Source organism: Plodia interpunctella, chromosome 14 (genome assembly GCF_027563975.2).
Source record: "Plodia interpunctella isolate USDA-ARS_2022_Savannah chromosome 14, ilPloInte3.2, whole genome shotgun sequence".
Taxonomy (NCBI): Eukaryota; Metazoa; Arthropoda; class Insecta; order Lepidoptera; family Pyralidae; genus Plodia; species Plodia interpunctella.
In genome coordinates this window covers 747323-771204 of record NC_071307.1, presented here as the reverse complement: position 1 = coordinate 771204, position 23882 = coordinate 747323, and the positions used below count along the sequence as shown (strand labels likewise).

Sequence of the window (23882 nt, the reverse complement as noted above, 5' to 3'; positions counted from 1 at the left end):
TTGTAGTTGGTAAAACATAGAAACGTAGACGGGCATATATTATTTGGAGTTATGATGTTACACAATAATATGTATTACCTAGTTATTTTCAGTCATTTCTACTTTGTTAATAGTGATTGGGACTAATATAATATACTTTCTTTGTTATCTAATATTATTTGAAAAAAAAATCAATAACAGGGCATACAAATAAAATCAATTTTGATCAATTTTATTAGTATTACGCATTGATTTAATATATACCTTTAAGTATACCTTGTCAGTACCCACCTACGTCTTTCAACTTTTGAAATAGCGACGTTCGACATCACTGTTTTGCATGGGGAATCTACACATGAGATCTTATTTATTTTACAAATGATTGTTATTGATATTAAGAAAAAATTAGATTCCTTGTAACTGTCGTACATCCATCGAACCTTCTAACTTTCTATAACGTTCCTACCGAGGTCTGCAGGACTATCTGCTACCACAATTTGACACATATTGTACTTTTCTTCCACCTTCATAATTTAAGGTACCTAGTCCTTTTTGGTCTCCGAACTACAATTTACGAATACTAACAAATTATGTTTATTTTTGATAAGTACCTGTTCGTACTCGTAGATACTTAAAATCCAAATAAGCAGAAGATACAAATAAAACACATTATTTTATATCAACAAGTATAATTTTAATATTAGTTAGTATTAAGGTATTTTATAAAAGTTTAAAATATAAAAATAATCGAAAACAATCAATTATGTCTTTTAGTGAAAGGAATGAATAAATATTACGACGAAATATAGTTATTTTATCAAAATAAAATTTATTCGATAGGTACGTTTCAAGTCTTTAGTAAAATAAAGAAAGTTGAGAAAAGTTAGTAATTATCATTTGCTTATATTACAATGTTTTGTATAAATACTTAAGTACCTACAATGTACCCAACTTGAACTTTATTTCTTCTGTAGGAACATACTAATGTTATTCTATTCCAAGTTTTTTAGATATAATTACCTATCCAAATATTTAATAAGAAACTCAGAGAAAATCGGATTACAAAATTATTATTCAAAGACTCTTCAATTTTGTGAAATCAAAGAATTGGTGGCGCGCCATCTTTGAAAACAAAAGAAAATCGCGGCATATTAGCACGCTTTATGATTGGGCGTGAAAATAATTTTCAGAATTATTACAATGCTGCGACGTAACATAACAAATATGCCGTAATCATAAATTCAAAGGCAAAACACAATCTCTTTTCTCGCACCAAAAAAAAATTAACCCTCGAATATTTCCACCGCGTTCGGTGTAAAAAGGTGTATATCTCCAATAGTGCAATGTAGTCTTCATGAGATCTTCCCTATGATTTGCTCCCAAGTGTAGATCTTGGAGAGCGCTTCCCTGGCGGCCGCCGCCATCAGCCCCTCGGAGGACTGCGCGGGCTCGAACCCCAGGATCAGCGCAGACTCCGTCAGGCAGCTCACGATCTGCCGGCAGACAACTTTCTAAATAATCCTTACATATTATAAAAAGAAGTTAATCGTGTCGCGTCCGTCTGTATGAACGCGATAAACACAAAAACTACAGGAACTATTTTTGAACGGTTTTCACCAATAGATAGGTAGTGACGAGAAAAGAGTTTTCGGTGTATAATTTGCTAATGTTTTACCCGAGATGAAATATCGGTAGGTCGTAATAATCATGACAGCTCTTAGAGCATTTATGTCAGATGGCTTTAGATGATTTGAATAGAATCTGACATACGACTGTAACACACGAGTTAAGAAAGGCAAAGTGTACCTCCTTGAGCCGCCTGCGCAGGTTCTCCTTGGAGATGGTCTTCCGCTCGAAGTCCCTCGTCGTGAGGATCATCAGCGGCGCGTGCAGCTCGTACAGCGTCACTCCTGATGTGGGAGCACATTGTTATAGTTATTTAGTTACCAGTTGCTTGTTAGGAATTCATTTCCGTACGAATATAAAAAACACCATACATGTGTTACTCCAAGTTACATTCTATCCATGTACCAAATTGCATTTTAATCTGTTCTGTAGATTTATTGGATATAGTGATAAACATTCTCACACGTTACACTCATTCAAATTTTCTAAGTTATACCATCCCACTAAATGGAATTTAGTGGGATGTTTTATTTGGATGATTTATAGGTATGTATGTTGTATGTGGTTCCGACCAGTAGGAGCACTCCATACTTCCGTGGATGTCGTACTAACCATAAACGAATAAGGGATACATAACACATGGTGTGTTATGTGTCCCTTATACGTTTATAGTTAGTCATAGAGCAGGCTGGAGTGATTACAGTAATAAAATTGTTAACAATAATCAAATTTTGTTAGTAATAAAATTTTTGCTAAATCAATTAATATTTAGGTACCTCTTAATCTTGAGTATCCAGGTTCAATCACGTCGAAAGCAGTCATCAGATCTCGGCAAATCTCGATTTTTCTTTTCAATTCCTCCTCCGGCATTTCATGGATCATGTAATTAGCCACCTGGGAAAAATACTCGAATAGTTACAAACCACAACTATAAGTACATACAAACTTGGCAAAAGGGTTTAAGGTCGTTGTTTATTTTTTATTGATGAACTATCTCGTACCGAGATAGAGTACAGGAAAGCGAGTGCTGCGCCGACAGACACAGGTAGTGCCCCGGGTGCCGCACGTTGCTGCAGCATCAACACACGCACCTTGCCGTAGAGCTGGCTGAGCGAGTGCTGCGCCGACAGACGCAGGTAGTGCCCCGGGTGCAGCACGTTGCTGCAGCATCAACACACGCACCTTGCCGTAGAGCTGGCTGAGCGAGTGCTGCGCCGACAGACACAGGTAGTGCCCCGGGTGCCGCACGTTGCTGCAGCATCAACACACGCACCTTGCCTTAGAGCTGGCTGAGCGAGTGCTGCGCCGACAGACACAGGTAGTGCCCCGGGTGCAGCACGTTGCTGCAGCATCAACACACGCACCTTGCCGTAGAGCTGGCTGAGCGAGTGCTGCGCCGACAGACACAGGTAGTGCCCCGGGTGCAGCACGTTGCTGCAGCATCAACACACGCACCTTGCCTTAGAGCTGGCTGAGCGAGTGCTGCGCCGACAGACACAGGTAGTGCCCCGGGTGCCGCACGTTGCTGCAGCATCAACACACGCACCTTGCCGTAGAGCTGGCTGAGCGAGTGCTGCGCCGACAGACACAGGTAGTGCCCCGGGTGCCGCACGTTGCTGCAGCATCAACACACGCACCTTGCCTTAGAGCTGGCTGAGCGAGTGCTGCGCCGACAGACACAGGTAGTGCCCCGGGTGCCGCACGTTGCTGCAGCATCAACACACGCACCTTGCCGTAGAGCTGGCTGAGCGAGTGCTGCGCCGACAGACACAGGTAATGCCCCGGGTGCAGCACGTTGCGGTACTTGTGCAGGAAGCTCTCCAGGCCGGGCACGTCGCTCGCGTCCAGCTGCTCATACTCCTCTGTCAGTCTGATGTATAACAATGCAGTTATGTCCAGGGTGTCAGTAACTTTATAATATCGGAAAGAAAACTTGTACTATGTACTTAGATAATTATTATATAGCGTTTGAAGTTTCATGTGCGACCCGGTGAGGTGTACAGAGCAGACGGCACGACGTTACAACTGGAGTACATTTGTCACTCTACAGTACTAATTTGAAAAGTACAATTTACTTCAGTCGTCGACGTCGTCGTGAACTGAATAAATGAGAATTAAATGACTTTTGAAAGTTTCCAAATTAGATCACTGGATCAAGTAAGTATTACAAATAGTACGTAGTATGCTAGCCCATCCAATCGTGCATACGCCACACAAAATCATGTTTATCTCGGGTTTGTCTCATCAACATGCAAGTGCGCCTAAGAGGAAACACGAAAAAGAAAATAATCCCGTGAAATAAATACAAAACAAAAGAGTTCCCAAAAATACCAAGACGAGGGTGTCAATTTGAAATGAGAATACAATAACCTCTTGAGAAGCAGTTGAACAGCAGCCGCGGACATGGTGTACCCGCAGCCGTTGTCCACACAGGCCCAGCGCGCGGCGGCGTCCAGCGGCGCGGTGGACAGCACGCGGCCGGCGCACTTGGGGCAGCGGAAGGCGCTGGCGCACGTGCCCAGCTCGGTGGGGTCGGAGCAACGCTTGCATTGGCAGTCGAAGAACTTGCTGTGCTTTATGTGTTCCCGGCGTTTTAGTGTGCCCTAGTAAAACGGTTTTAAAGAATAGATACTTAATTTATTTATGTATTACATACGTCTTAATACATTCGGAACCTTAAAATGATGTGTATCGTAACAATCAGATCGCATTAGACATTTTTTCTGCAGTGATAAAGAAATTAATTACCTCGTCGTCTTCTTTTATTATAGTAAAATTAGTTACCACAATAAAACTGACGAGAGGAACATATTAAAATATGGGTGGATGACATAAAGAAGACAGAAAAAATACTTGGAAAAGAATGGAAGCAGCTGAAAGAGGCATGTATCACTGGACACACTAAATGCTAAGCCATGAAATCAGTCGTAATTATTACACAAAAAAAAATGTTCATAAACATTTAATTTCAGCGTAAGAAATAATAAAGGCTTTATTTTTATTAATGCACAAAGACACCATCAAAAAGTAAGAATTATAAGATCTCTACCCCCAATCAACAGCATCCACAAATTACTAATCAGATCATCGCTATACCAAACAAAAATGGAACTTCCTTGTCATATCGCTTCTATTCAAAACATATTGGGATGTGCCTTACTTTCTAAACTAAATATTTGCCATACATGCCTACTTGTCAGCTACATTGATATTTCCTCTTACTTGTAGCGTATAAGCGTAACACAGTGATATCAGATCCCCTGCCTTGTGGTCTATGGCAGCCCTGATGGCCAGAGGTCTACCCTCCACTCTCTCGGCGTCTGTATGAGTGGTGGAAGGGGTACACGAATGAGCCAAGAGATATGCTCCATCATACAATGCTCTGGCGTTGGCACCGCTGCCGCCCACTTCGAACGCGTTCACCTGAGAATAAACTTTTGAGAATCTCTTTGCTCCTATTAGAGGTACCTATATCATGTTTAGGGGTTGCCAAAGGGATCGCATATGAGTAATTCTTCGAGACCCCAAAAAACGGTCACACGGTCATAATTTCCAAACTACTAAGCCTACGGTCTCAGAACCAAATACGTATGATGCTTCATTTATAAATGTATATAAAATTAGCAAAAAATACGATAATTTTTTTACCATTTAATGTAAAAATAGAATGAAAGGTGTGAATCGGTGTTCTTCGCGTGTCACACTCTGTTGGCGCGTACCTACGGAAATCCTTAAAAAACACACATGTATTTCGAAACGAAATACATTTAGCTTAGTTAATAGTTTACTATACAATTACCTAAAAACATTAATTTTTTCTTTAAAGTTACTATAGATAATTGGTATTTTGTCACCGTCACACGATTTTGCTATTTCGTGAGCGCGCAACAAAATCGCTCGTCTCGCTTCTACGAAGATCTAACTTCCTTACATACGATAGCTGCGCAGACGCTCAGTACTGTCCTGATATCGGTGGTGAAGACACGTACTCTTGTTGCTTCAAAAAAAAAATACGAGGAAGTTACTCTTTGAAAAAATTTTTTTGCTGTTTTCTAGTAACTTTCGTGAACATATTTTGCGAAAATAAAAGCTGAGCCATATATTTTGCTCACGTATTTAATTTGTATGGAATAGCTGCTATTTCGGCATAATAATACTTTTTGTATCAAATTTCTATCCCAGAGACCGGGAATGTGAGGAGAAAGTTTAGACAAGTTATATTAAATAATATACTGATTAAAATGCTGATTTTAATAAAAAAATGATTGCTAATAAAATTCTTTTACTTAATAAATATTATTTAGAATAAAAATTTTGATAAAAGTAAAGATTTGATACAAATCCTGCTTGTGAAAATTAGTACACAACTTTCGTGGCATCTTTCGTAACTTTCGTGGATATGAAAATTTTTAAAATACAATATTTTTGTTATTTATGCACCTATTTATTTATAACTTATATTTTACGTAATTTTATCACAACATTTTTATAATGTTATTATTTAAGCTAACGTTACTTAAAAAAAATCGCCACGAAAGTGACGCGGAGAATAGTTTTTGAAGAATCAGTCATATATCTTTACTTGGGAAGGAAGAAAGGAAGGGGACGTAACTCTTTTGATATTAATGCCCCCTACTATATCCTTTAAGTTAATAAAGACTAAGAAGCGATTGGAAACACAAGGTAGAACTAAAATAATATTAAAGTGCTGTTGGAGAAAAACTGCTGAAAAAAGCTGAAAGAAGCTCTTTTGCGGATAGAGTAGATGAATACCAACTTCCAGAATCCCGCAAACTGTGTGTATTTCCTCGCTGTCATACTGCAGCCCCCACTTCTTAATCCTCTGTACTACATTCCTCTCGTTCATGGGGTAGATGTCGCCTCGGGCCTTCCTCAACTCATTATGGGACTCCATCGCGGAGACAGCGCGCCATTTCTCTGGATCCGCCTTCTTTAGGAGCAAACATCTGTAAAAATGAAATCAAAAATAACATTCAAACTACTAAAAATATATATTCTCGTAGTTTTACGGTTAACTTGTATCGAATTATGTCACTACTTCAAGATCAACCAAGAATTTTAGTTTATGTATGCTAGCTGAATTTAAATTAACCAAACTGGGCTCCGACGCCTAATGGGTGAGGAAGAACCCGGAAAAAGAGAAAAGAGACAGATGAGACTTGAATAAATATTAAAAACTAAATGGCAGTATCGTGCAAAAGTAAAATAAATTAAAAAAAAGGCCAGATCATGTAATTCATCTAACATCTCTTATTGCCGTCAAAAATATGCTTGACATACTTAAAACTAAGTCTACTGCCGAATTCCAAAACGCAGATAAAGAAGTAGCGGCACAAGAAATTTCACCGCAGCCATTCTTCAAAGACGTCAATTAACAAAAGTGGGTCTCGTGTTACCTCAAAGGCATGAGGGCTTGGTAAGAATCTTTCAGGTCCTCGAGGTCCTTGTAGTCCGGCAGCACGCTCTTGAGCGTGTCGCACTCGTACGTGGAGTGGCCCGTGTACTTGCCCAGGCCGGGGCACGAAGAGCCGCACAGCGGCCATTTGCAGCCTCCACATCTGCAGAATACATTTAGAAATGTTAAAAAATCTAGTCCCTCTTCACTATGACGAAAAATACACATTTTTGGAAATTATTCCTTCTGGATTCGAACTGCAAGGAATATCTGTGCTGTGACTACTTTAAAAAATCCTGAAATAGAATATTTTTCGACTTTGTATTAGTTCTAAATCCGCTCAACTGTGCGGATAATTTGTATGCAAGATATATTTTTTAATTCTTTGGGAACCTGCTTTATTTCGTCGTCCAAATCATGGTTGGTGTTTCAAATCCAAGGCATGGTGACTTTGATTCGAATTTAAAATGTTTTGTCATGGAAACGTTAGTGAATCAAAGTTTAAACTCAAGTGGAATAGGTGAAAATTTATTTACAATTTGATTGCAGACAGACGGGACAAATGAACTAAATAAAAACATGTATAAAACATACTTAATAACACTGGTCTCATCCAGCTCCCTGTAGCACCCCAGACAGATGAGCCCGCAGCCAGTGCAGGGCCCCACTGCGAGCGCCGGGGTCTGGATGATAACCTCCCCGGCGCTGATGTCGCGGGCAGCCACCAGGTATCTGGCATGGACAGGAGGACGAATAGATGAGGCCTTTTCTTATCCAACCATCTACCGAACAGACATCTACCGAAGTCATATCATTTGATATCCCTGGGCATATGCCATCAGGCGATTTAAACACAATCTGACGTTAGTACTTATTTATTCACTCGAAGTTTTGAGCCGCAGGTGGAGCTTTGATAGGCGGGCCCCGGCCGTTTACAAAGATCGTAATTCAACTAAGTAACATATCAATTTTTATGAAAGATCTGTGACATTGTTTTCAAGAATAACTCCAGTAAATACTAAGTATGTAGGTCTCATCATTAAAAATAAGAGTTACATCGAATTCCTATGTACCAGCATCCAGCATCAGCATTCATTTAAGCAAATTTATTTTGCCGAAATTAGACTTTCTATCCTACATTCATAAGGACATCTTCTGTGGATCGACGTACAATAAAACTGCTCAAACTTTGATTGTATGATGACGTTCTAAAAGTAAAATCTAGCTAGCAACAAATAGCTTTCGTATGTGACTCATATACTTATTGGTCTAGGATGAAATCACTGAAATATTTTTATGCAACAATCAGATTCTATATTTTCTTGTTGTTCCATCATATTCGTAAACCAATTTGTAGGTTCGTGATTAAGAAAGAAGGCAATAAATTCGGCAACAAACAATTTCAATGCTAATTATACTCGTATTAGGTATATCTATATCCAATAGCTTATTAGATCCTATTCAGTTAGGTACCTACACAATTATTACGGTCCCAGAGATAGATCCGTCTGAAAGAAAAATTAATAGAAACCGGCCATTCAGATTCAGAGACATAAAAGAAATTTGCCATAGGTATATAATTATTTACCAGCCATCTAGTCATATTGAGATGTATGTGTGTAGACTTGAGTTATTAACCCGTTTAATTGTTAATCACTTTAATGCACTACATGCACAAAGGCTGTATTACAAATAGCGATAGGGATGGAAAACCACCAACCTGCCCATAATATCCGAGCGCTTCACTTCATAGCAGGGTTTCTTCTCAGAAGCCTTCAATGCCGAGATGTCGCCGTCATCAGGCGTCTCCGCTTCGTCGATGATATTCTCCTTGTTCCGGCCATCGTTCTTGCCGCGCTTTTTTTGCTATAAAATAAATTATATGCTTAAGTATCTTTTTGTCTTCTAGTATACATAAAGACCTGTGTGGCGCAGCAGAAGCGTCGTTTCTCTTCTATCAGCGGCACAGGAAAATTCGGGACATTTATCATTGTTAAATCCCAACCCACCTAATTCCCATTTGTTAAAAATGAGTATCATTTAAGAAACACTTCTAATTCCATTGTCAGAAGAAAAGGTCAAATGGATACAAATACAAATAAATGTTCACAGTCTGAATATATTTTTAACACAATCCATAGCAACCATGTCGAATGTGTCGAAATAAATGTGGCTGCCAAACAGAAATCACAATAAACGTCCCGAATTTAACAAAAATATGTTTCCCGCCTTTTCATCTTTCAATAAGAAACGTGATTTATTTAATTGAGCTTACGCAGAATAACCACAGCAACATCCGACGCGTGAAGAGTTACATTTACAATAAATCAATCAAAATCTTGGAAATGAATTTCGAGATCTTCTTGAAATAAGAGACACGGTACCGTTTCACAATCAATTAGTATACATAGGATATACACGGATATTTCGCGACTTTTCCGTGAATGAAGAGACACGCTAGAATTCTCCGGCTGGACTGAGGTGACGTATGGAATTATGAATGAGTGCTGGATGGGAGGTGTCTAGATATATTTCCGTACTCCACTTGACCGTTGTGCCAATGGATCGATGTAAAAATCTGTTTCAAAACTTTGCCAATGATTGATATGACCGTGGAATGGGATAGGTTAAGGTTCGGTTATATTCAAGATCCCTTTTAGGCGGTAATGCTTCCTGGTGATTAGATAGGTAGTTAATGACTTGATCTAAACATAGCTGAGCTGATCGTAGAAGTGGAAAATTGTATTTTAAGGAAGATAATTGTGCAAATAACTAGGTACAGTCAACACCGAATCTACTCATATTTATTGCAAATTCACGCGATTTCATTAAGATTTATAAAGAGTTATTTAACATATCGACTGTGCTTACGTAACGGTAACTTTTATAAAATATAATCTCAACCAATTGTTTCTATTTACTCTTTCACTTCGAATGCTATGTGGAATTATTATATATCAATGTTATCATAATTTTTATTTTTTTATTTTATTTTTTTTATAAATGTTTAAGGTATTTTTAGAGGACAAGTGTCTAATATCGAAATTTCTACGAGTAAACTCCTTGAAATAATACGCGACGTATTACCCCGACCATACATTAGGAGCCGTTTACATTAACACTCGAGAATATCAGCCTAATTCACGTTCTAATGGAACATTAGGAGTTGCTCATTACTCACAGTTCACAGATGCGCACATTTTAGGCTCGAGAATATTCTATTTATAGCTAATGATGATTATTTTGTTGTTGTTTATAATGTTTTGTGCCCGAATAGCATAGCAATTAAGCAAATTAGCAAAGAATTAAGGCGTAACGATGCAGGTGACATTATCGATGTCGCACGTTAATAAGAGAGAAGAGAAGCCAATGCAGCAGAGGCACAAATGGGTACTGATGACGATGATAATGCTGTTTGAATAACACAATTGTATTTTTACGAATTCCTAGTACTGGAAGACTTAGCTTTAAGTATTTTTTATTTCATTAAAAGATTTAACGTGCAATATAGTTAACGAATTATGTTGTTCCTAGCTATCATGCATTCGACGTACCTAGCCAATTCATAGCCGATTGTCATTTCATCCGTTGATAGTTTATTTGTGTCCGTTATTCTTGGCAGTTACTGCTGAAATCACTAACAAAAGACCAAACTATTGTTATAATCGTGTCTCTTGGAACCGAACCAACACATCGTGGCGGAATTAATTTGTCTCTGCATTAAGGAATGTTAAACTTATCAGTTTCATTTTTATAATGTCAACACATAAACGTATTGAAAAATTGTGCTTTGGGGTTATTTAGTGGCGAAATTAATGATGCACAATAAATATGTAAATATATAACAGTTTTTTCTACTAACTGCTACTTACATATAATAAAATAAATGTATAGACGTTAAACTGCAAAGAAAACACAAAATGTGCTGGCGTGATGTCGTCAAGGAGAATTTGAGTGCCACTAGTTTAGGACACAGAACGCCGTACGAAGTGCGATTAAAAGTAGGAAAGCGAATTCTGGGCTGCGACACTTACTGGCACAGGAAGAAAACGGGGCAATGTTCAGATGATAGAGATTAGAGATGTAACGGATAGCAGTTTGGCCGGATACCGGATACCGGATATTCGGCCTACCACCTGGCCGGATAGCCGGATATCTGGCCGCCGAATATCCGGCGGAACTTAGCCGTTTGGTGCAGCGCACACACACTTGGCGTAGGCGACGCGCGAACGATCGGGTGGCCTCGGTTTGATTCGGGTCTTTTCGTTGATGAGCGAAGTTAGCAATTCTTTTATTCATAAAGCTCATGACACGTTTTGGGATTGTTTTGATGAGGTAGCAAATGAAAACAATACTGGCCAGGTTCAACGCGAAGAAAGAAACGCGATAACCTGTGAGCTGGATTTTTATCTCAAGTCAGTGCGAATTGATCGCAATCGTGACCCTTATTCTTGGTGGGCAGCTAATGCCAAACAATACCCAAATTTATCAAAGTTTGCCAAAATCTATCTTTCAGCACCTTGCAGTAGTGTGTATAGCGAAAGACTTTTTTCTGAAGCTGGCCTTATTTATGAAAAGAAGCGAAACCGCCTGCTGCCTCTCAATGCAGAAAAATTGGTTTTTATTCACCATAATTTGCCCTTAGTACAGTATGAGTACTAATTAATTAATTTTCTACTTTAAACAATACCTAATGATGTTTCTTAAGTCTTACTAAATAAAGTAAATAATTACTAAACAATTTTTTTTTATCCAGATCTTTTTTTATTTCGGCCGGATGTCTATCCGGCCGAATAGTAGTTATCCGGTATTCGGCCGGATAGCATTAAGGCCGCCGGATAGGCCGGATACCGGATTGTTACCGGATATCCGTTTCATCTCTAATAGAGATCCGTCAAACTGTAAAGCAAAGATTTTCAGGCAGGCGAATAAAATAAATGTGCAAGACTTTTGTTACACAAAAGTTGATGCACCAGATACACAATTTATAGCATCATCACGACAAAACGAAGTGATTTCACTATTAATTAACGTTAGAAAATAACGAGATAAATAACGACTTTATAGCTCGCCGCTCGAGATGCTCCGACCAGTTTTTCTTTGAAGAGAAACCATCACCGGTTGATTTAGACAGTTTATAACGCTTGACGAAATGTTTATGGGAGTTTTTAACACCGTGTGTAGTTTGCTTTTCGAAATTTAAAATATGCTCGTCGTAAAAGTCTTCGCGAATGTCGGTGCTCAACTTGTTAGAGCTGGCTCGTTGTTCAATATTAGGACGAGTTTCGAGATATATTGAAACTAGAGATTCTAAAGCGGATAAAAATTATACTTGCTCATTAATCTCGGCTTTGTTATCTTAAATAGCACTAAGTAGCTAATAATACTTAAGATCTTACGCGCTGAGGAATAAACTAGTGAATTCATCCTGGTTTGCATTTGGCCAGTCCCTCGAATTCTAAATGAAAAAAAGACTGCACAAGAAGAGGCAAAGTCGGAAAATGTTATAGTTAATAAGAAACAGCAAACAGGGAAAAACCGTTGTCACAAAACTTTCAGATTATGATCATTTTTTAAACAACTTTAGATGTCGCTCTTTGGCCCCGCCAAAGACATCCCTTTTTTGGGATAGGTAAGTATATACATATAAGAGACTTTTACTCCCTTAACATTACATCGAAAATGGTCATGGTTCGACGTGAAATTGGGAAGCCAATTGTCGTTTTTCGTGCAGAATCTGTACAAGTTGTTAAACACCTGACACTACTCTTAGCTCGTCACCCACGCGTGCTGACTGACAGCCTGTCATCATCAGCGGACACATTGACAGCGCCGCCGCCCCAGACGTTAATTACAATGTCAATTTTGTTTCTGCTAATGTTACAACGGAAATTTCAGCTGGTTACGGCAAGGTCAGGGGAACTAACTCATATGGCGGTTAAGGCATCGCATCGCTGCTTTTAGATAAAGACAAGAGAATTACTTGGTTTTCGAAATGTTTCAAATTTTGCCACACCAGATCAGGAACTCAGGAGTCAGGAGTTCAAAGGACTTTAGTCCTCTAAAGTCCTTTGAGCTCCTGACTCCTGAGTCCATCAATCCCTAAGCCTTGATATAAATCTATTAACAATAATATTATAGACATCTTCTAAGGAGATCTAAGGATCTATCCTCACTGTTGTATGTCAGTATATCTTTGATGTGCTTATTTTTGTCAAATCAAATTTACATTTATATAAAAAATTAAACGAAGTAAATAGTGTAAACACTAGAAATAAGCACAAACTTTGTATGAATAGATTCAGGCTTAAAAAGGTTCGGCGGTCTTTCGTGGGTCAAAGTGTAAAATTATTCAATAAACTCCCTGCAGAGGCTATTAATCTGCCAATGAAAAATTTTAAAATTTATGTTAAGAAAAATTTAATGGATAAAGCGTATTACACAATTAACGCCTATTTGACTGATAAAAACGCTTGGATCCTCCCGACAACTTTGCCACTCCACACATGATCTCCTAATTTTTATTTTACTGTTTTTTATTATTTTATTCACAATTTTGAATTTTGTTATAATAATTCGTATGGCATTTAAATTTTATTTGTAAAACATGTACGTGATTTGTGATCTTCAAGTGTCTGAATTATACTTCTATTTCGACGAATAAGAATTGTAATTATGAAGTCATGGGAATCTAGTGTGTCATGCTCACTCAAATGGTCAATCTGGTGGTGGCGTCGTGGGCCGGGTCGTGAGGTTCCCTCTATTATGGTTGAGCTACGCGATGGCTGTCCCATGCGTCAACTCGTGAACGGGTGCTGCCAGAGGGAACTGGTCATCTCGTTTCTCATATATTTTCATGTAAGTTAATTGTGTTTCACATCGATATATATATATATATATATATATATATATATATATATATATATATATATATATATATATATATATATATATTATAATCAGCACTCGGATCACGATCATAACCTGTTTTGATATACCTTTTGACTATGTACATTATGTACTTTTATATATTATTAGAAAGAAAAGAAAAAAAAAATTTTTTTGTAAGAAACAATAATGGTAAGCCGATCTGGCATGATAGGGACCAACACTGTTCAAATGAGTTTCTTTCGGCATTTCTTCTCAGCAGTGGTCGTTCCGAAATGCCAGTAGTTTCTAGCTTGTGAGAAATAACTATAAATTTAAAGATTGACGAGAAAAAGTGCCTGTGAAGGTCTAATTTCTGAATAAATGATTTGAATTTGAATTTGAATAAGGAGTTTAGAAGATGTCTATAATATTATTGTTAATATTCAAGACATTTGATTATGTGACTTAAATAGATTTATATCAAGGCTTAGGGATTGATGGGTTCAGAGCAGTGGAAAACATTTTATACGTAGCTAGCAGTTTAAGGAAAGATAACCATCCAGAAAACAAGTTAGACATAAAAATAATGCTTGATGGGCTAACGAATACACGATGAAAAAAAAAGAAAAATTGACATAACTATGAGCGATACCACAATATGGAGATCCTGTAGCTAAGCACAAGAAAAGTTACTATAGTTATTAAATAAATATAAATGAATATATTAGGACAAATCACACAGATTGAGCTAGCCAAAGTAAGTACTATAGGTACTTGTGTTATGGGATACTAACTCAACGATACTATATTTTATAACATATACAGATAAACATCCAAGACCCGGGCCAATCAGAAAAAGATCATTTTCCATCATGACCCGACCGGGGATCGAACCCGGGACCTCTCGGTTCAGAGGCAAGCACTTTACTACTTCGCCACCGAGGTCGTCGAGTAATAAAAAAGCTTTATTAAGAACGAAACTGGCAAAAACTTCGTTGCAAAATAAGAAATACTCCTTTAAATTCATCCAATCCACAACATGTTTCATAAAATTTTCCATTCTAACGTTTGGGGATTTCTGAATTTCAAATCTCAATCACCAATGAAAAAATATTTCCTTCAACATCGGAGATAATATAGAGAGTCTATTGGTTAGTTAATGTCATAATTTCCGTTATATCCGTGTATTTATAACAGCGACATCGATCGAGTCGCCAGCACTCCCACCAAATGCGTTCTACATAATAAGTATAGTTATATATTGTATATACTCTTGTTGTGCTTATATGATGAGCATACGCGTCTGTCATGTCATGACGTGCAATTGTCTTCAGAAAAAAATTTAGTATGAATAAATTTTAACTTTTAGAAACAACCCAGCAAGTTTTAAAATGTTTGGTTCGCTCGCATACTCTACGTTGGAAGATCCACATCGTTTAAAAATTTGCATAGCTCAGGCTTCAAAATAATTCGTGCCATACATACTTGTCCTAATTTTATTAGTTTCACATTTTTATCTCGAAAATTTCCAAAAACAGGGTAAACAATATTTTCATTAACGACTCGGTGGCGCGGTGGTAAAGTGCTCGCCTCTAAACCGGGAAGTCCCGAGCTCGATCCCCGGTCGGGTCATGATGAAAAATGATCCTTTTCTGATTGGCCCAGGTCTTGGATGTTTATCTATATGTGTTTATCTAAGTAGGTAAAATATAATTTTGTTTTTTAGTTATTATATTTTACATATTAACAGTGAGAGTAATTATTAATAAGATGACCTGATCTCAACATTTCAATACAATAAATATTAATATAACGAAAATCGTTTTATTCATTAAATTCATACTCCTTCAAAATGTCTATTAGTTTTGCAAATATTGCTTTATAATAAGTATTTAGGTTGTTCTTCTTGAATGACTTCACTAAAATTGAAAGACTTCGACGAATTGACCTGTTTTTTTAAAATATTTTTTCATTACTAATCCATTTTCACGTATTTGCTTAAGCATTAGCTGAGGTATAAAAGTGAATATACTTGAAAGTATTTGAATTGGCTCTGGCGCATAGATAATTTTACCTGTAATCTTATTGAGGTAATTATTTACTAACCGCCTCTAAATTATAAACTTACAAGTGTTAAGTCAGTAAAATGTTTCTTAGGCAAAGGCCTATAATATTACAATGCCTCGACTGTAACAACTATTTGTCTATGATAAAAACTAAAGATTTTATAAGCTTTTTTATTTAAAAATATCTTTAATCGGCTCTCCTGTACATTTGTATAGATGTCGGTTAGGAAGGATTGGATTTCATGCGTCGAATATAATCATTGAAATCTTTTACGAGAGGATCTAGGCGAGGGACTGCGGTGATCATTGTTTGACGACCTCGGTGGCGCAGTGGTAAAGTGCGTGCCTCTGAACCGAGAGGTCTCGGGTTCGAATCCCGGTCTGGTCATGATGAAAAATGATCTTTTTCTGATTGGCCTCGGTCTTGGATGTTTATCTATATATGTATTTGTTATAAAATATAGTATCATTGAGTTAGTATCCCATAACACGAACTTACTCTGGGACTAGCTCAATCTGTGTGATTTGTCCTTATATATTTATTTATTTACTAAAAACTGCAACAGCTTGTTCAAATGTAATATTCTGATAAACGATTACGCATTTTGTTTATTACACAATAAATTAACGTCTTCCCGAAATCTTAAACTCATTACAGTCATCACTAAAACTACGTAAACATAGATTCAATGGAAGTGATTCATTCTCTATACGATTACCACACTATATCTGTTAGCGGCCACATGATTTTTGGCCGATAATAATAAAACAAGCCCGATGCAAACGGTTATCTAAGTAGGTACTTACAAAGTAACATGATGATTTTGTTTGTATGTAGTTTGGTTCTTGGAGCTGTAACTATCGGTGGATATATTTTCCAGGATGTTTTTGCAGTAAAAATAATTATTTCCCTTTATTTACTGATTCCGGTAATCAGAGTCGTTTCGGAGAAACCTAAGGGAGAAACTTGCGCGTACTTAGTTTATATATGCGGTTGTTGTGGTTAGATAGCTTGTAACAGTTGCAACTCACTCACTCGAACAATTATTGTTAACTATGGGTGCTTTTCCTAATCGACACCACAGTAGTATGTGAGAAGCTCAATCTTGGTTCGAAAAATACTTAACTTTTGATAGAATAATACAAAGAGACAGCATTTAGACTCTGTGTTCTGTACACAGATCACATGAACACTTCGTCATATCTTTTACCATTTGGGAACGAATCTTCTCACGAGCATACGAGCGCCAGAAAACTCTACAGAGGTTTCTGTATATGGATAACTTCGATACATATGCAGCAAGGGCTGAGTATGTCGCGAAAGAGAGCGGACGCTTTTACCCAGTCATAGCACATTACAGGCTTATAAAACCGGTTGGTTTCCACTAATACTACTGAGCGTTAGTAGCTAAACGTAGAAAAGTGGAGCAAGTGGGAATGAGCTATAAAAGCGATTTGATATTCAAAACAGAAAGAAAGGCAGACCACACAATTACCACATGTGCGTCCAGAATTTTTTTGCCGTTACAAAATTGTGCGTTGCTCAAAAATGCATTTTTGACTGAAAAGCGCATGTTTGCAGAGCAGCTGCATTGGCAAACGGCTCCAGACCGAAATAGATGAACTTGCTATCTGAAAGTCTCAAGGGCTAATCGTGAGGATTCATGCTGGCCCAGTATGTACACTATATTTAGCATCATTATACCTAATGACTGGAATTACTGCACGTCTTGCACTCACTGGATAGTAGAAATATTTTTCGAATTCAATTTTGCAGTCAGTATAAGCGTGTCTACTCTAATATTTTAGTCTAGATGATTCGACGAAATCAATGATGGACATCTTTCATAAAAAAACTTCAAATTAATATTGTCTCAAAACCACGCTTTCGACGTTATTATCCCAACATTAGGAATGTCCGATAGGTTTGATTCCCACGCGATATTACTTCCACCATGAAGTTTCAGTATTGTTTGGATATTACAGGCATTAACTATGGTCAATTTGGAGGCATTTAGTAAGTAAGAATACTGAGATTGAATTAGTAAATGTAAGTATATCACTTGACGATAGTCACAACTGTGACTATCGTCAAGCACAGTGATTTATAGAATTACAAATTATATATAGTAAAATTATGTTTCCAAACCACATTATGTCATACCCAACCTTCACCCACATCGAGCACAATGCCAAAAGCGTCAGTTCTAACCAAAGTTTATCTCGACGCATCAATCAATGGCGATGCCAATCGGCCGGCGTCGACCACCAGTGCCAAATGCCGCCGGTCGCTGGCGTGCCGACACGGAGGGGCAAATTGCACACGCGATGCGTGGCATTCTCGACTCTTTTGTTTTTACAGCGTTAAGTGGACTGAAATTCGTATTGTGTCAACGACTGTCTCTTGTTTTTAGATTGGTCAGCTAGGAGATCCAAAGATAATAGGGCAGTTGACAGATTATAATTATTATTTTATTAGCATTATGATAATTCATAAACTGTAATAATGCAGCTGGATCATTATACGAAGATTTAAACGTAGAGTGCGTAGACTTTCTAAAGGTTTAATTCTAAAACTTTATTTTACAAATCTTCTTCTTGATCTTTTTCCTACTTTTATGGAATCGGCATAATAGGCGCTTCCGTTTAATTCTATTACATGGCATTTCACTAAATACTTCTTTCCTGTTTATACAGTCTATGATGTAAGTAACTCATCCAGCCATGTAAGTTAACTCCATTCACAAAATCATCGTCACGTCTTTAGTTTTACTATGTTTGAGATGCCTTTAAAAGCACAGTTTAGTGGCATTTCTAAAAGCATTTATTTATTTTGTTGTCTCTTAATCTTGTTATGCGTAACTTATTATCAGCTTTACCCGTCACAAACCTAAGAATGTAAAATTGGACCCTACAGAATCACCACCTGACATTTCAGTGACGGCTGTACATGTAGCTGCACTTCATGCATTTGTCTGTGAGTTAACAAATCATTCAAACTGAGAGCTAGGACATTAATATTGAAACAGACATCTGCACTAGGCATTATGTCTGTACCACAGACCACTCAGTTTACCTAGCATAGAATTAGTATGATGTTTTATGTGTTCCACCACTTAATTATAGGTTTATTATCTGTTAGACGCCTTCATACGTCATCCTATGGATATGATATGGAGCGGTCTAATTCTAGGGTGGGACTTTATGTCGTTCAACTAATTGTACACAAATTTGTAGATTTTGAGTGCAATAAACGTTAAAGAAATAGTCCACAGGTTATTATTAGACACAGAAACAGTTGAGTTGGCTACAATTAGCGCGTCAAATGTGGCGTGTCTAGAATTTAGGAGCAGTTGTACTCGGCTGGCCGCAACATCTACAACATTGTGGCGACGCCTGTTCTGTTCTGAGCCGTGCCAAAGGACTGGCCGCATCACAACAGGAATCGGAAAAGTTTAATCGTTTTGTACATACAGAGTGTTACAAAATGCCTCATTCCACGTGGTAACATATGGTACTTCGGGGAGAGGCAAGTTAATATGGCGACTTCTATAAAGTAGGCGTATGTGTAGCATCCACTGCAACAAATACAACAACCTTAAGAACGCCATTATCACAAGAGTTTAAATATTAACTTGAAATTTCGCGTAAAAGGTCTACCCTAAGTACAACATATCTTACCTCTTCGTATTGTATATAGGTTTTTTGTAATATTAATATGAACCTATGATAGTTTAAGCCAGTTAGGTACACCTAACTGATTTAGGTTATATTCAAAAGGGAAAAAGTAGACGCATGTATTGTATGTCTCGAATCTCTGACTGTATTTATAACATTAACTAATACTTCCTGATGCTTCGCCTCTACAGACTTATATATTCCTTTCGCCTCCGTGAGAATATCGGGATAAAATGTACCCTATCTCACTTTAGAATAATGTAGCTTCTTACGAGTAAAAGGATTATGTACTTAAATCGATTGAGAGGTCCACGAAGTACATACGAGAACAAACTTACAATCACTTCCCCTTAATATACTTGTAATATACTTGTAAAAATAAACCATATTTGTATACTTTTTTATGCATAACTCAGTAGTTACTTAAATAGACTAAAAATCTGTTTGTGATATATTTTATATTGATGAACTAGGTAATTTAAGCCATTCTATAGAGCTACTCGTAAGATTGTTGACGCTTTATGTTGCTATTATTCTACTTATTTAATTATATATATATAGCACATATAGGTACTAGGTAACAAAATTACGTAGACACAAACCTTTTTCTTGTGTGATTTCTTGTTCATATTGCCAGGTGGTCTGTAACAAACATCAGATTTTATTTTAATGCCACATGAAACTCGGTCTGTAATGAGCAACAGCTGTGAGCCACTTCTGCCTTTGTAACAGTTAGTTACAAAGCATATTTTTGTTATGTAAGTGAAGTTATTTTCTAGAAGCAGTAATAAAATAAGACATATTTTTTATGAAATTAATGTAATGTTTCAACGACATTATTTTGTAATACTTAGATAGTAAAATAATTATTTAGCTGACCAACATTACTATTGGTTAAAGTATTTTGTTTTTGTCCTATTATACATATATGTATAGTGTATAGTTTCGGTCATCCTTTTGACGATTTAGTACCGACTCTCCGGAATCGAATGAAGTCGAAACTATGGTAGGTAAACAACTATATTATGAGATTGTTGAGGAACAAGCAAGTAAACTTGGAATGACTAAAATAATATAAAAAATATTTTTTTCTTAACACAGCTGTTTCAAATCAAAACCATCACCGGATACCTTACGTAATGTCTTCAGATACTGTTCCATTTTTATACGTCAAGCTACGTCGTGTTTAATTAAATGCCTCACAAAGAATGCCGCGTTTATCAGCAACAAAGACAAATCAAAAATAATCTAAATCCTCCCACACAAATATGTATCTTGTTCCTTTTTTAATAAAATCCTATTTACTGTGTAAACGTGTCGTATTAGGTACCTATCTTTAATACATTGCTCATTTCAACTTTGGATGAGGTTTCTTAAATTTTCAATTTAGTTTTTACCTCCTACAATATGCATCTGGAGTTTCCACATTTTCTTCTATAACTGGATAAAACGTTGAAGTAGATTACATCAATGTCGTTCAGACAGCGCTATGAGTCAAATATCCCGGTAGGTATAAACCCATGGTAACGTTATGGCTATTTATAAATACGCTATTGATTATTTATTATTTGCGAAACTGTTCCTGTCTGTAATGTCTGGAATTTTTATCGGCAATCTCTAGTTATGAATCTAATCTGAAAATCTACTAGGTACATATATACCAACTAGAAAAAAATATATATATATAAAGTCCGAGTCGCGTATGTCTGTCTGTATGAACGCGATAAACTCAAAAACGTCAAAAACTAACTGATTGTGGTCGAGGAGACCAAACGAAGAATGTTTATAATGATAATAAGCTTTCCAAACAAATTTTAAAACAAATTTTAGTGTTGATTAAAACACACATTTTAACTGTGTACAGTTACGAGTATCTCTATAAAATATAGTATTTATTAGTATATTAGGTATATATCTAATTTTATGACAAGTACAAAACGAATAAATAAATCTATCAATTATTTCCACTATTATAATTCCAACATAATATTAAATAGTTACTTAGGTATTTAACTACATTTTGTTAATGTTTGCTCGCCTACCGAGTGTGTTATTGTGAACCACGGTTGCGAATCCGATTTTTTTCTATAAAATTTTGTTAACACTGTCCTTGCGCAGCCATCGGAGTGCGATCCAATTGTTCGAATGGTGTTAATAACCTAATTGTTAAGGCTAGACAGACATACAAAACACCTACTTATTGATTGGGCGCCGTCAGCAACTCATGACTCAACATCACTCCGTTTCAAATATTTACGGTAAATGCCTATCAAATAAATAGAACCAACATGAAATCCCACAATAAGTACCAGCAGTTTATTTGTGTTAAAGCTCGATTGGAATCAGAATGCCAATTTGCAAATTTTCGCATGCGAACGAGATAACTGTACTCGTAAATCTACCGCCACACTCTATCGCTGAACTGTGTCTGACAGATGCCGACACGAATTCATGAACATTGCGTATTTTGTGTAATTGATTTTATTTACCGCAATGAAAAACCCAGCAATGTATGCCAAATCTGCCAAGTCAGCGAACTGGACCGCGATAGTGTGGAGACAGTATAAGCTGTAAATATACTACCGCGCCCTATTGCTGGTTTCATTTGCAATAAATTAGTATAAAGTTTAGTAATGAATTGATCCAGTAATGAATGCAAAGATAAGTGTATGATTAAGTATATCGATAGTTGGTACCTATATAAACATATAAATATTATTACCTAACTGGGAATTGTAATATATTAGGACAAGACGAGTTAAGCTAGCCCCAAAGTAAGTTTGAGACTTGTGTTAATTATGGGATACTAACTCAACGATACTATATTTTATAACGAACACATAGTATAGTTGTTTAACTATTGGATGTTTATCCAAGACTCGGGCCAATCAGAAAAATCATTTTCCAGCAGTTACCTTACCACTGCGCCACCGAGTTCGTCTAATCGTTGGTAATGGATCGAAAGTGTAAAGGTTTGTTGGTAGGTATCTCTATGTGTAGGCATTTATAGCACAGACAACGAAACCTATTGTCTGTGCTATAAATGCCGTCCAAAACGGAACATATTAACTGTGCTATAAACTACCTACTCATTAATTAAATAATTCATTTCATTTTATTGTATAATAAGTACCTAAATACAGTTATATTAATAAAGGGGGAGAAATAAATAAATAATAAAATAAATAAATATATAGGACAAATTACACAGATTGAGCTAGCCCCAAAGTTGTAGACTTGTGTTATGGGATACTAACTCAACTTAAGAAATTAAACCTACCAATTTATTTAAAAAATAATAATAGTGATGAAAACCTTCTTATGTGTTGTAATGTCTTTGTCCATGAATGGGGCTTTTCGTAAAATATTATTTATGTTTGCTCGTATTTCTAACAGTAAATGTAGCGCGAACGTGTAGTTTATAAAACAAAAACTGTTTCGATGACTAACAGGGCGGGGACTAGGGCGGGCGGCTGTAGGATTTTCTTAACTTAGGATAAAGTTATGAAGGTATACATTTCGACTTTTAAAATATATATAATACGTTACATCACGATTGAACTATTGTCCAACAAATATAATACCTACATATTTTTTATATAATACCTAGATACCATTTTTACTTTCTTGGACTACACTTTCACTGAATTTATTTATTTCCACATTACCTCCCGTCATTTCGATACATTTCGATCAAAATATGTATGTTATTTATAAAAGTTATATTAAATATTATTATTTTTATTTAAGTAAGTAGGTGTGTTTATAATTTCTGAATGTTTTTATGTCTTTACTTAAGTATTAAAAAAAATACCAACCGCCCGAAGTCTCAGCGCAGAAAACTCACACAAACCAAACACAAATTCTTTTATGATTTACAAATTACCATTATTACAAGTCCATAAAAAGTACACTAATTAAAAAAATAAAAATAAATTAGATACGGCAAAATGGCGGGAGAATTCAAAGATGGACGCGCGACCGTTTTCCCGCGCTCTGCTGCTGACTATGGCGCGGAGGGATCGCTTGGCTTGACACAATAAAATTGAGCATTTACGCCCTGGCCAAGACGAAATTACGAAATAACCATACTAACTCAATTTGCGAGCCATTTCTTGAAACTCACTTGGCAGCGGAAAACATGCAAAATGGTTTTAATCGAGCAAACTGTTTACGTTTGTTTTTCTCTGCATATTTATTTGAGAACACTGCATGCGTGAATAATAATGATATGTTCGAAATTGGGA

At 36.7% G+C, this 23882-nt stretch overlaps 1 protein-coding gene across 5 annotated transcripts; it reads right to left on the bottom strand.

The window, feature by feature from the left end:
* Positions 1 to 667: 667 nt before the first annotated feature.
* Positions 668 to 23659, bottom strand: LOC128675395 (SET domain-containing protein SmydA-8-like). Of its 5 annotated transcripts, none has more exons than XM_053754785.2 (12): positions 23454 to 23656; positions 20238 to 20277; positions 8742 to 8887; positions 7616 to 7753; positions 7023 to 7184; positions 6383 to 6572; positions 4870 to 5028; positions 3976 to 4208; positions 3334 to 3475; positions 2382 to 2499; positions 1786 to 1889; positions 669 to 1472 (listed from the first exon to the last, which is right to left on the bottom strand). In XM_053754785.2, exons 2-12 carry the CDS (start codon positions 20262 to 20264, stop codon positions 1332 to 1334), a joined length of 1560 nt encoding a protein of 519 aa, XP_053610760.1. In that variant the 5' UTR covers positions 20265 to 20277; positions 23454 to 23656; the 3' UTR covers positions 669 to 1331. The 5 variants fall into 5 exon arrangements, with proteins under 5 accessions (XP_053610761.1, XP_053610760.1, XP_053610758.1 ...); XM_053754783.1 differs by having other exon boundaries at positions 4828 to 5028; positions 20238 to 20278; positions 23459 to 23653; XM_053754782.2 differs by having other exon boundaries at positions 670 to 1472; positions 4828 to 5028; positions 23454 to 23653.
* Between the last annotated feature and the right edge of the window lie 223 nt (positions 23660 to 23882).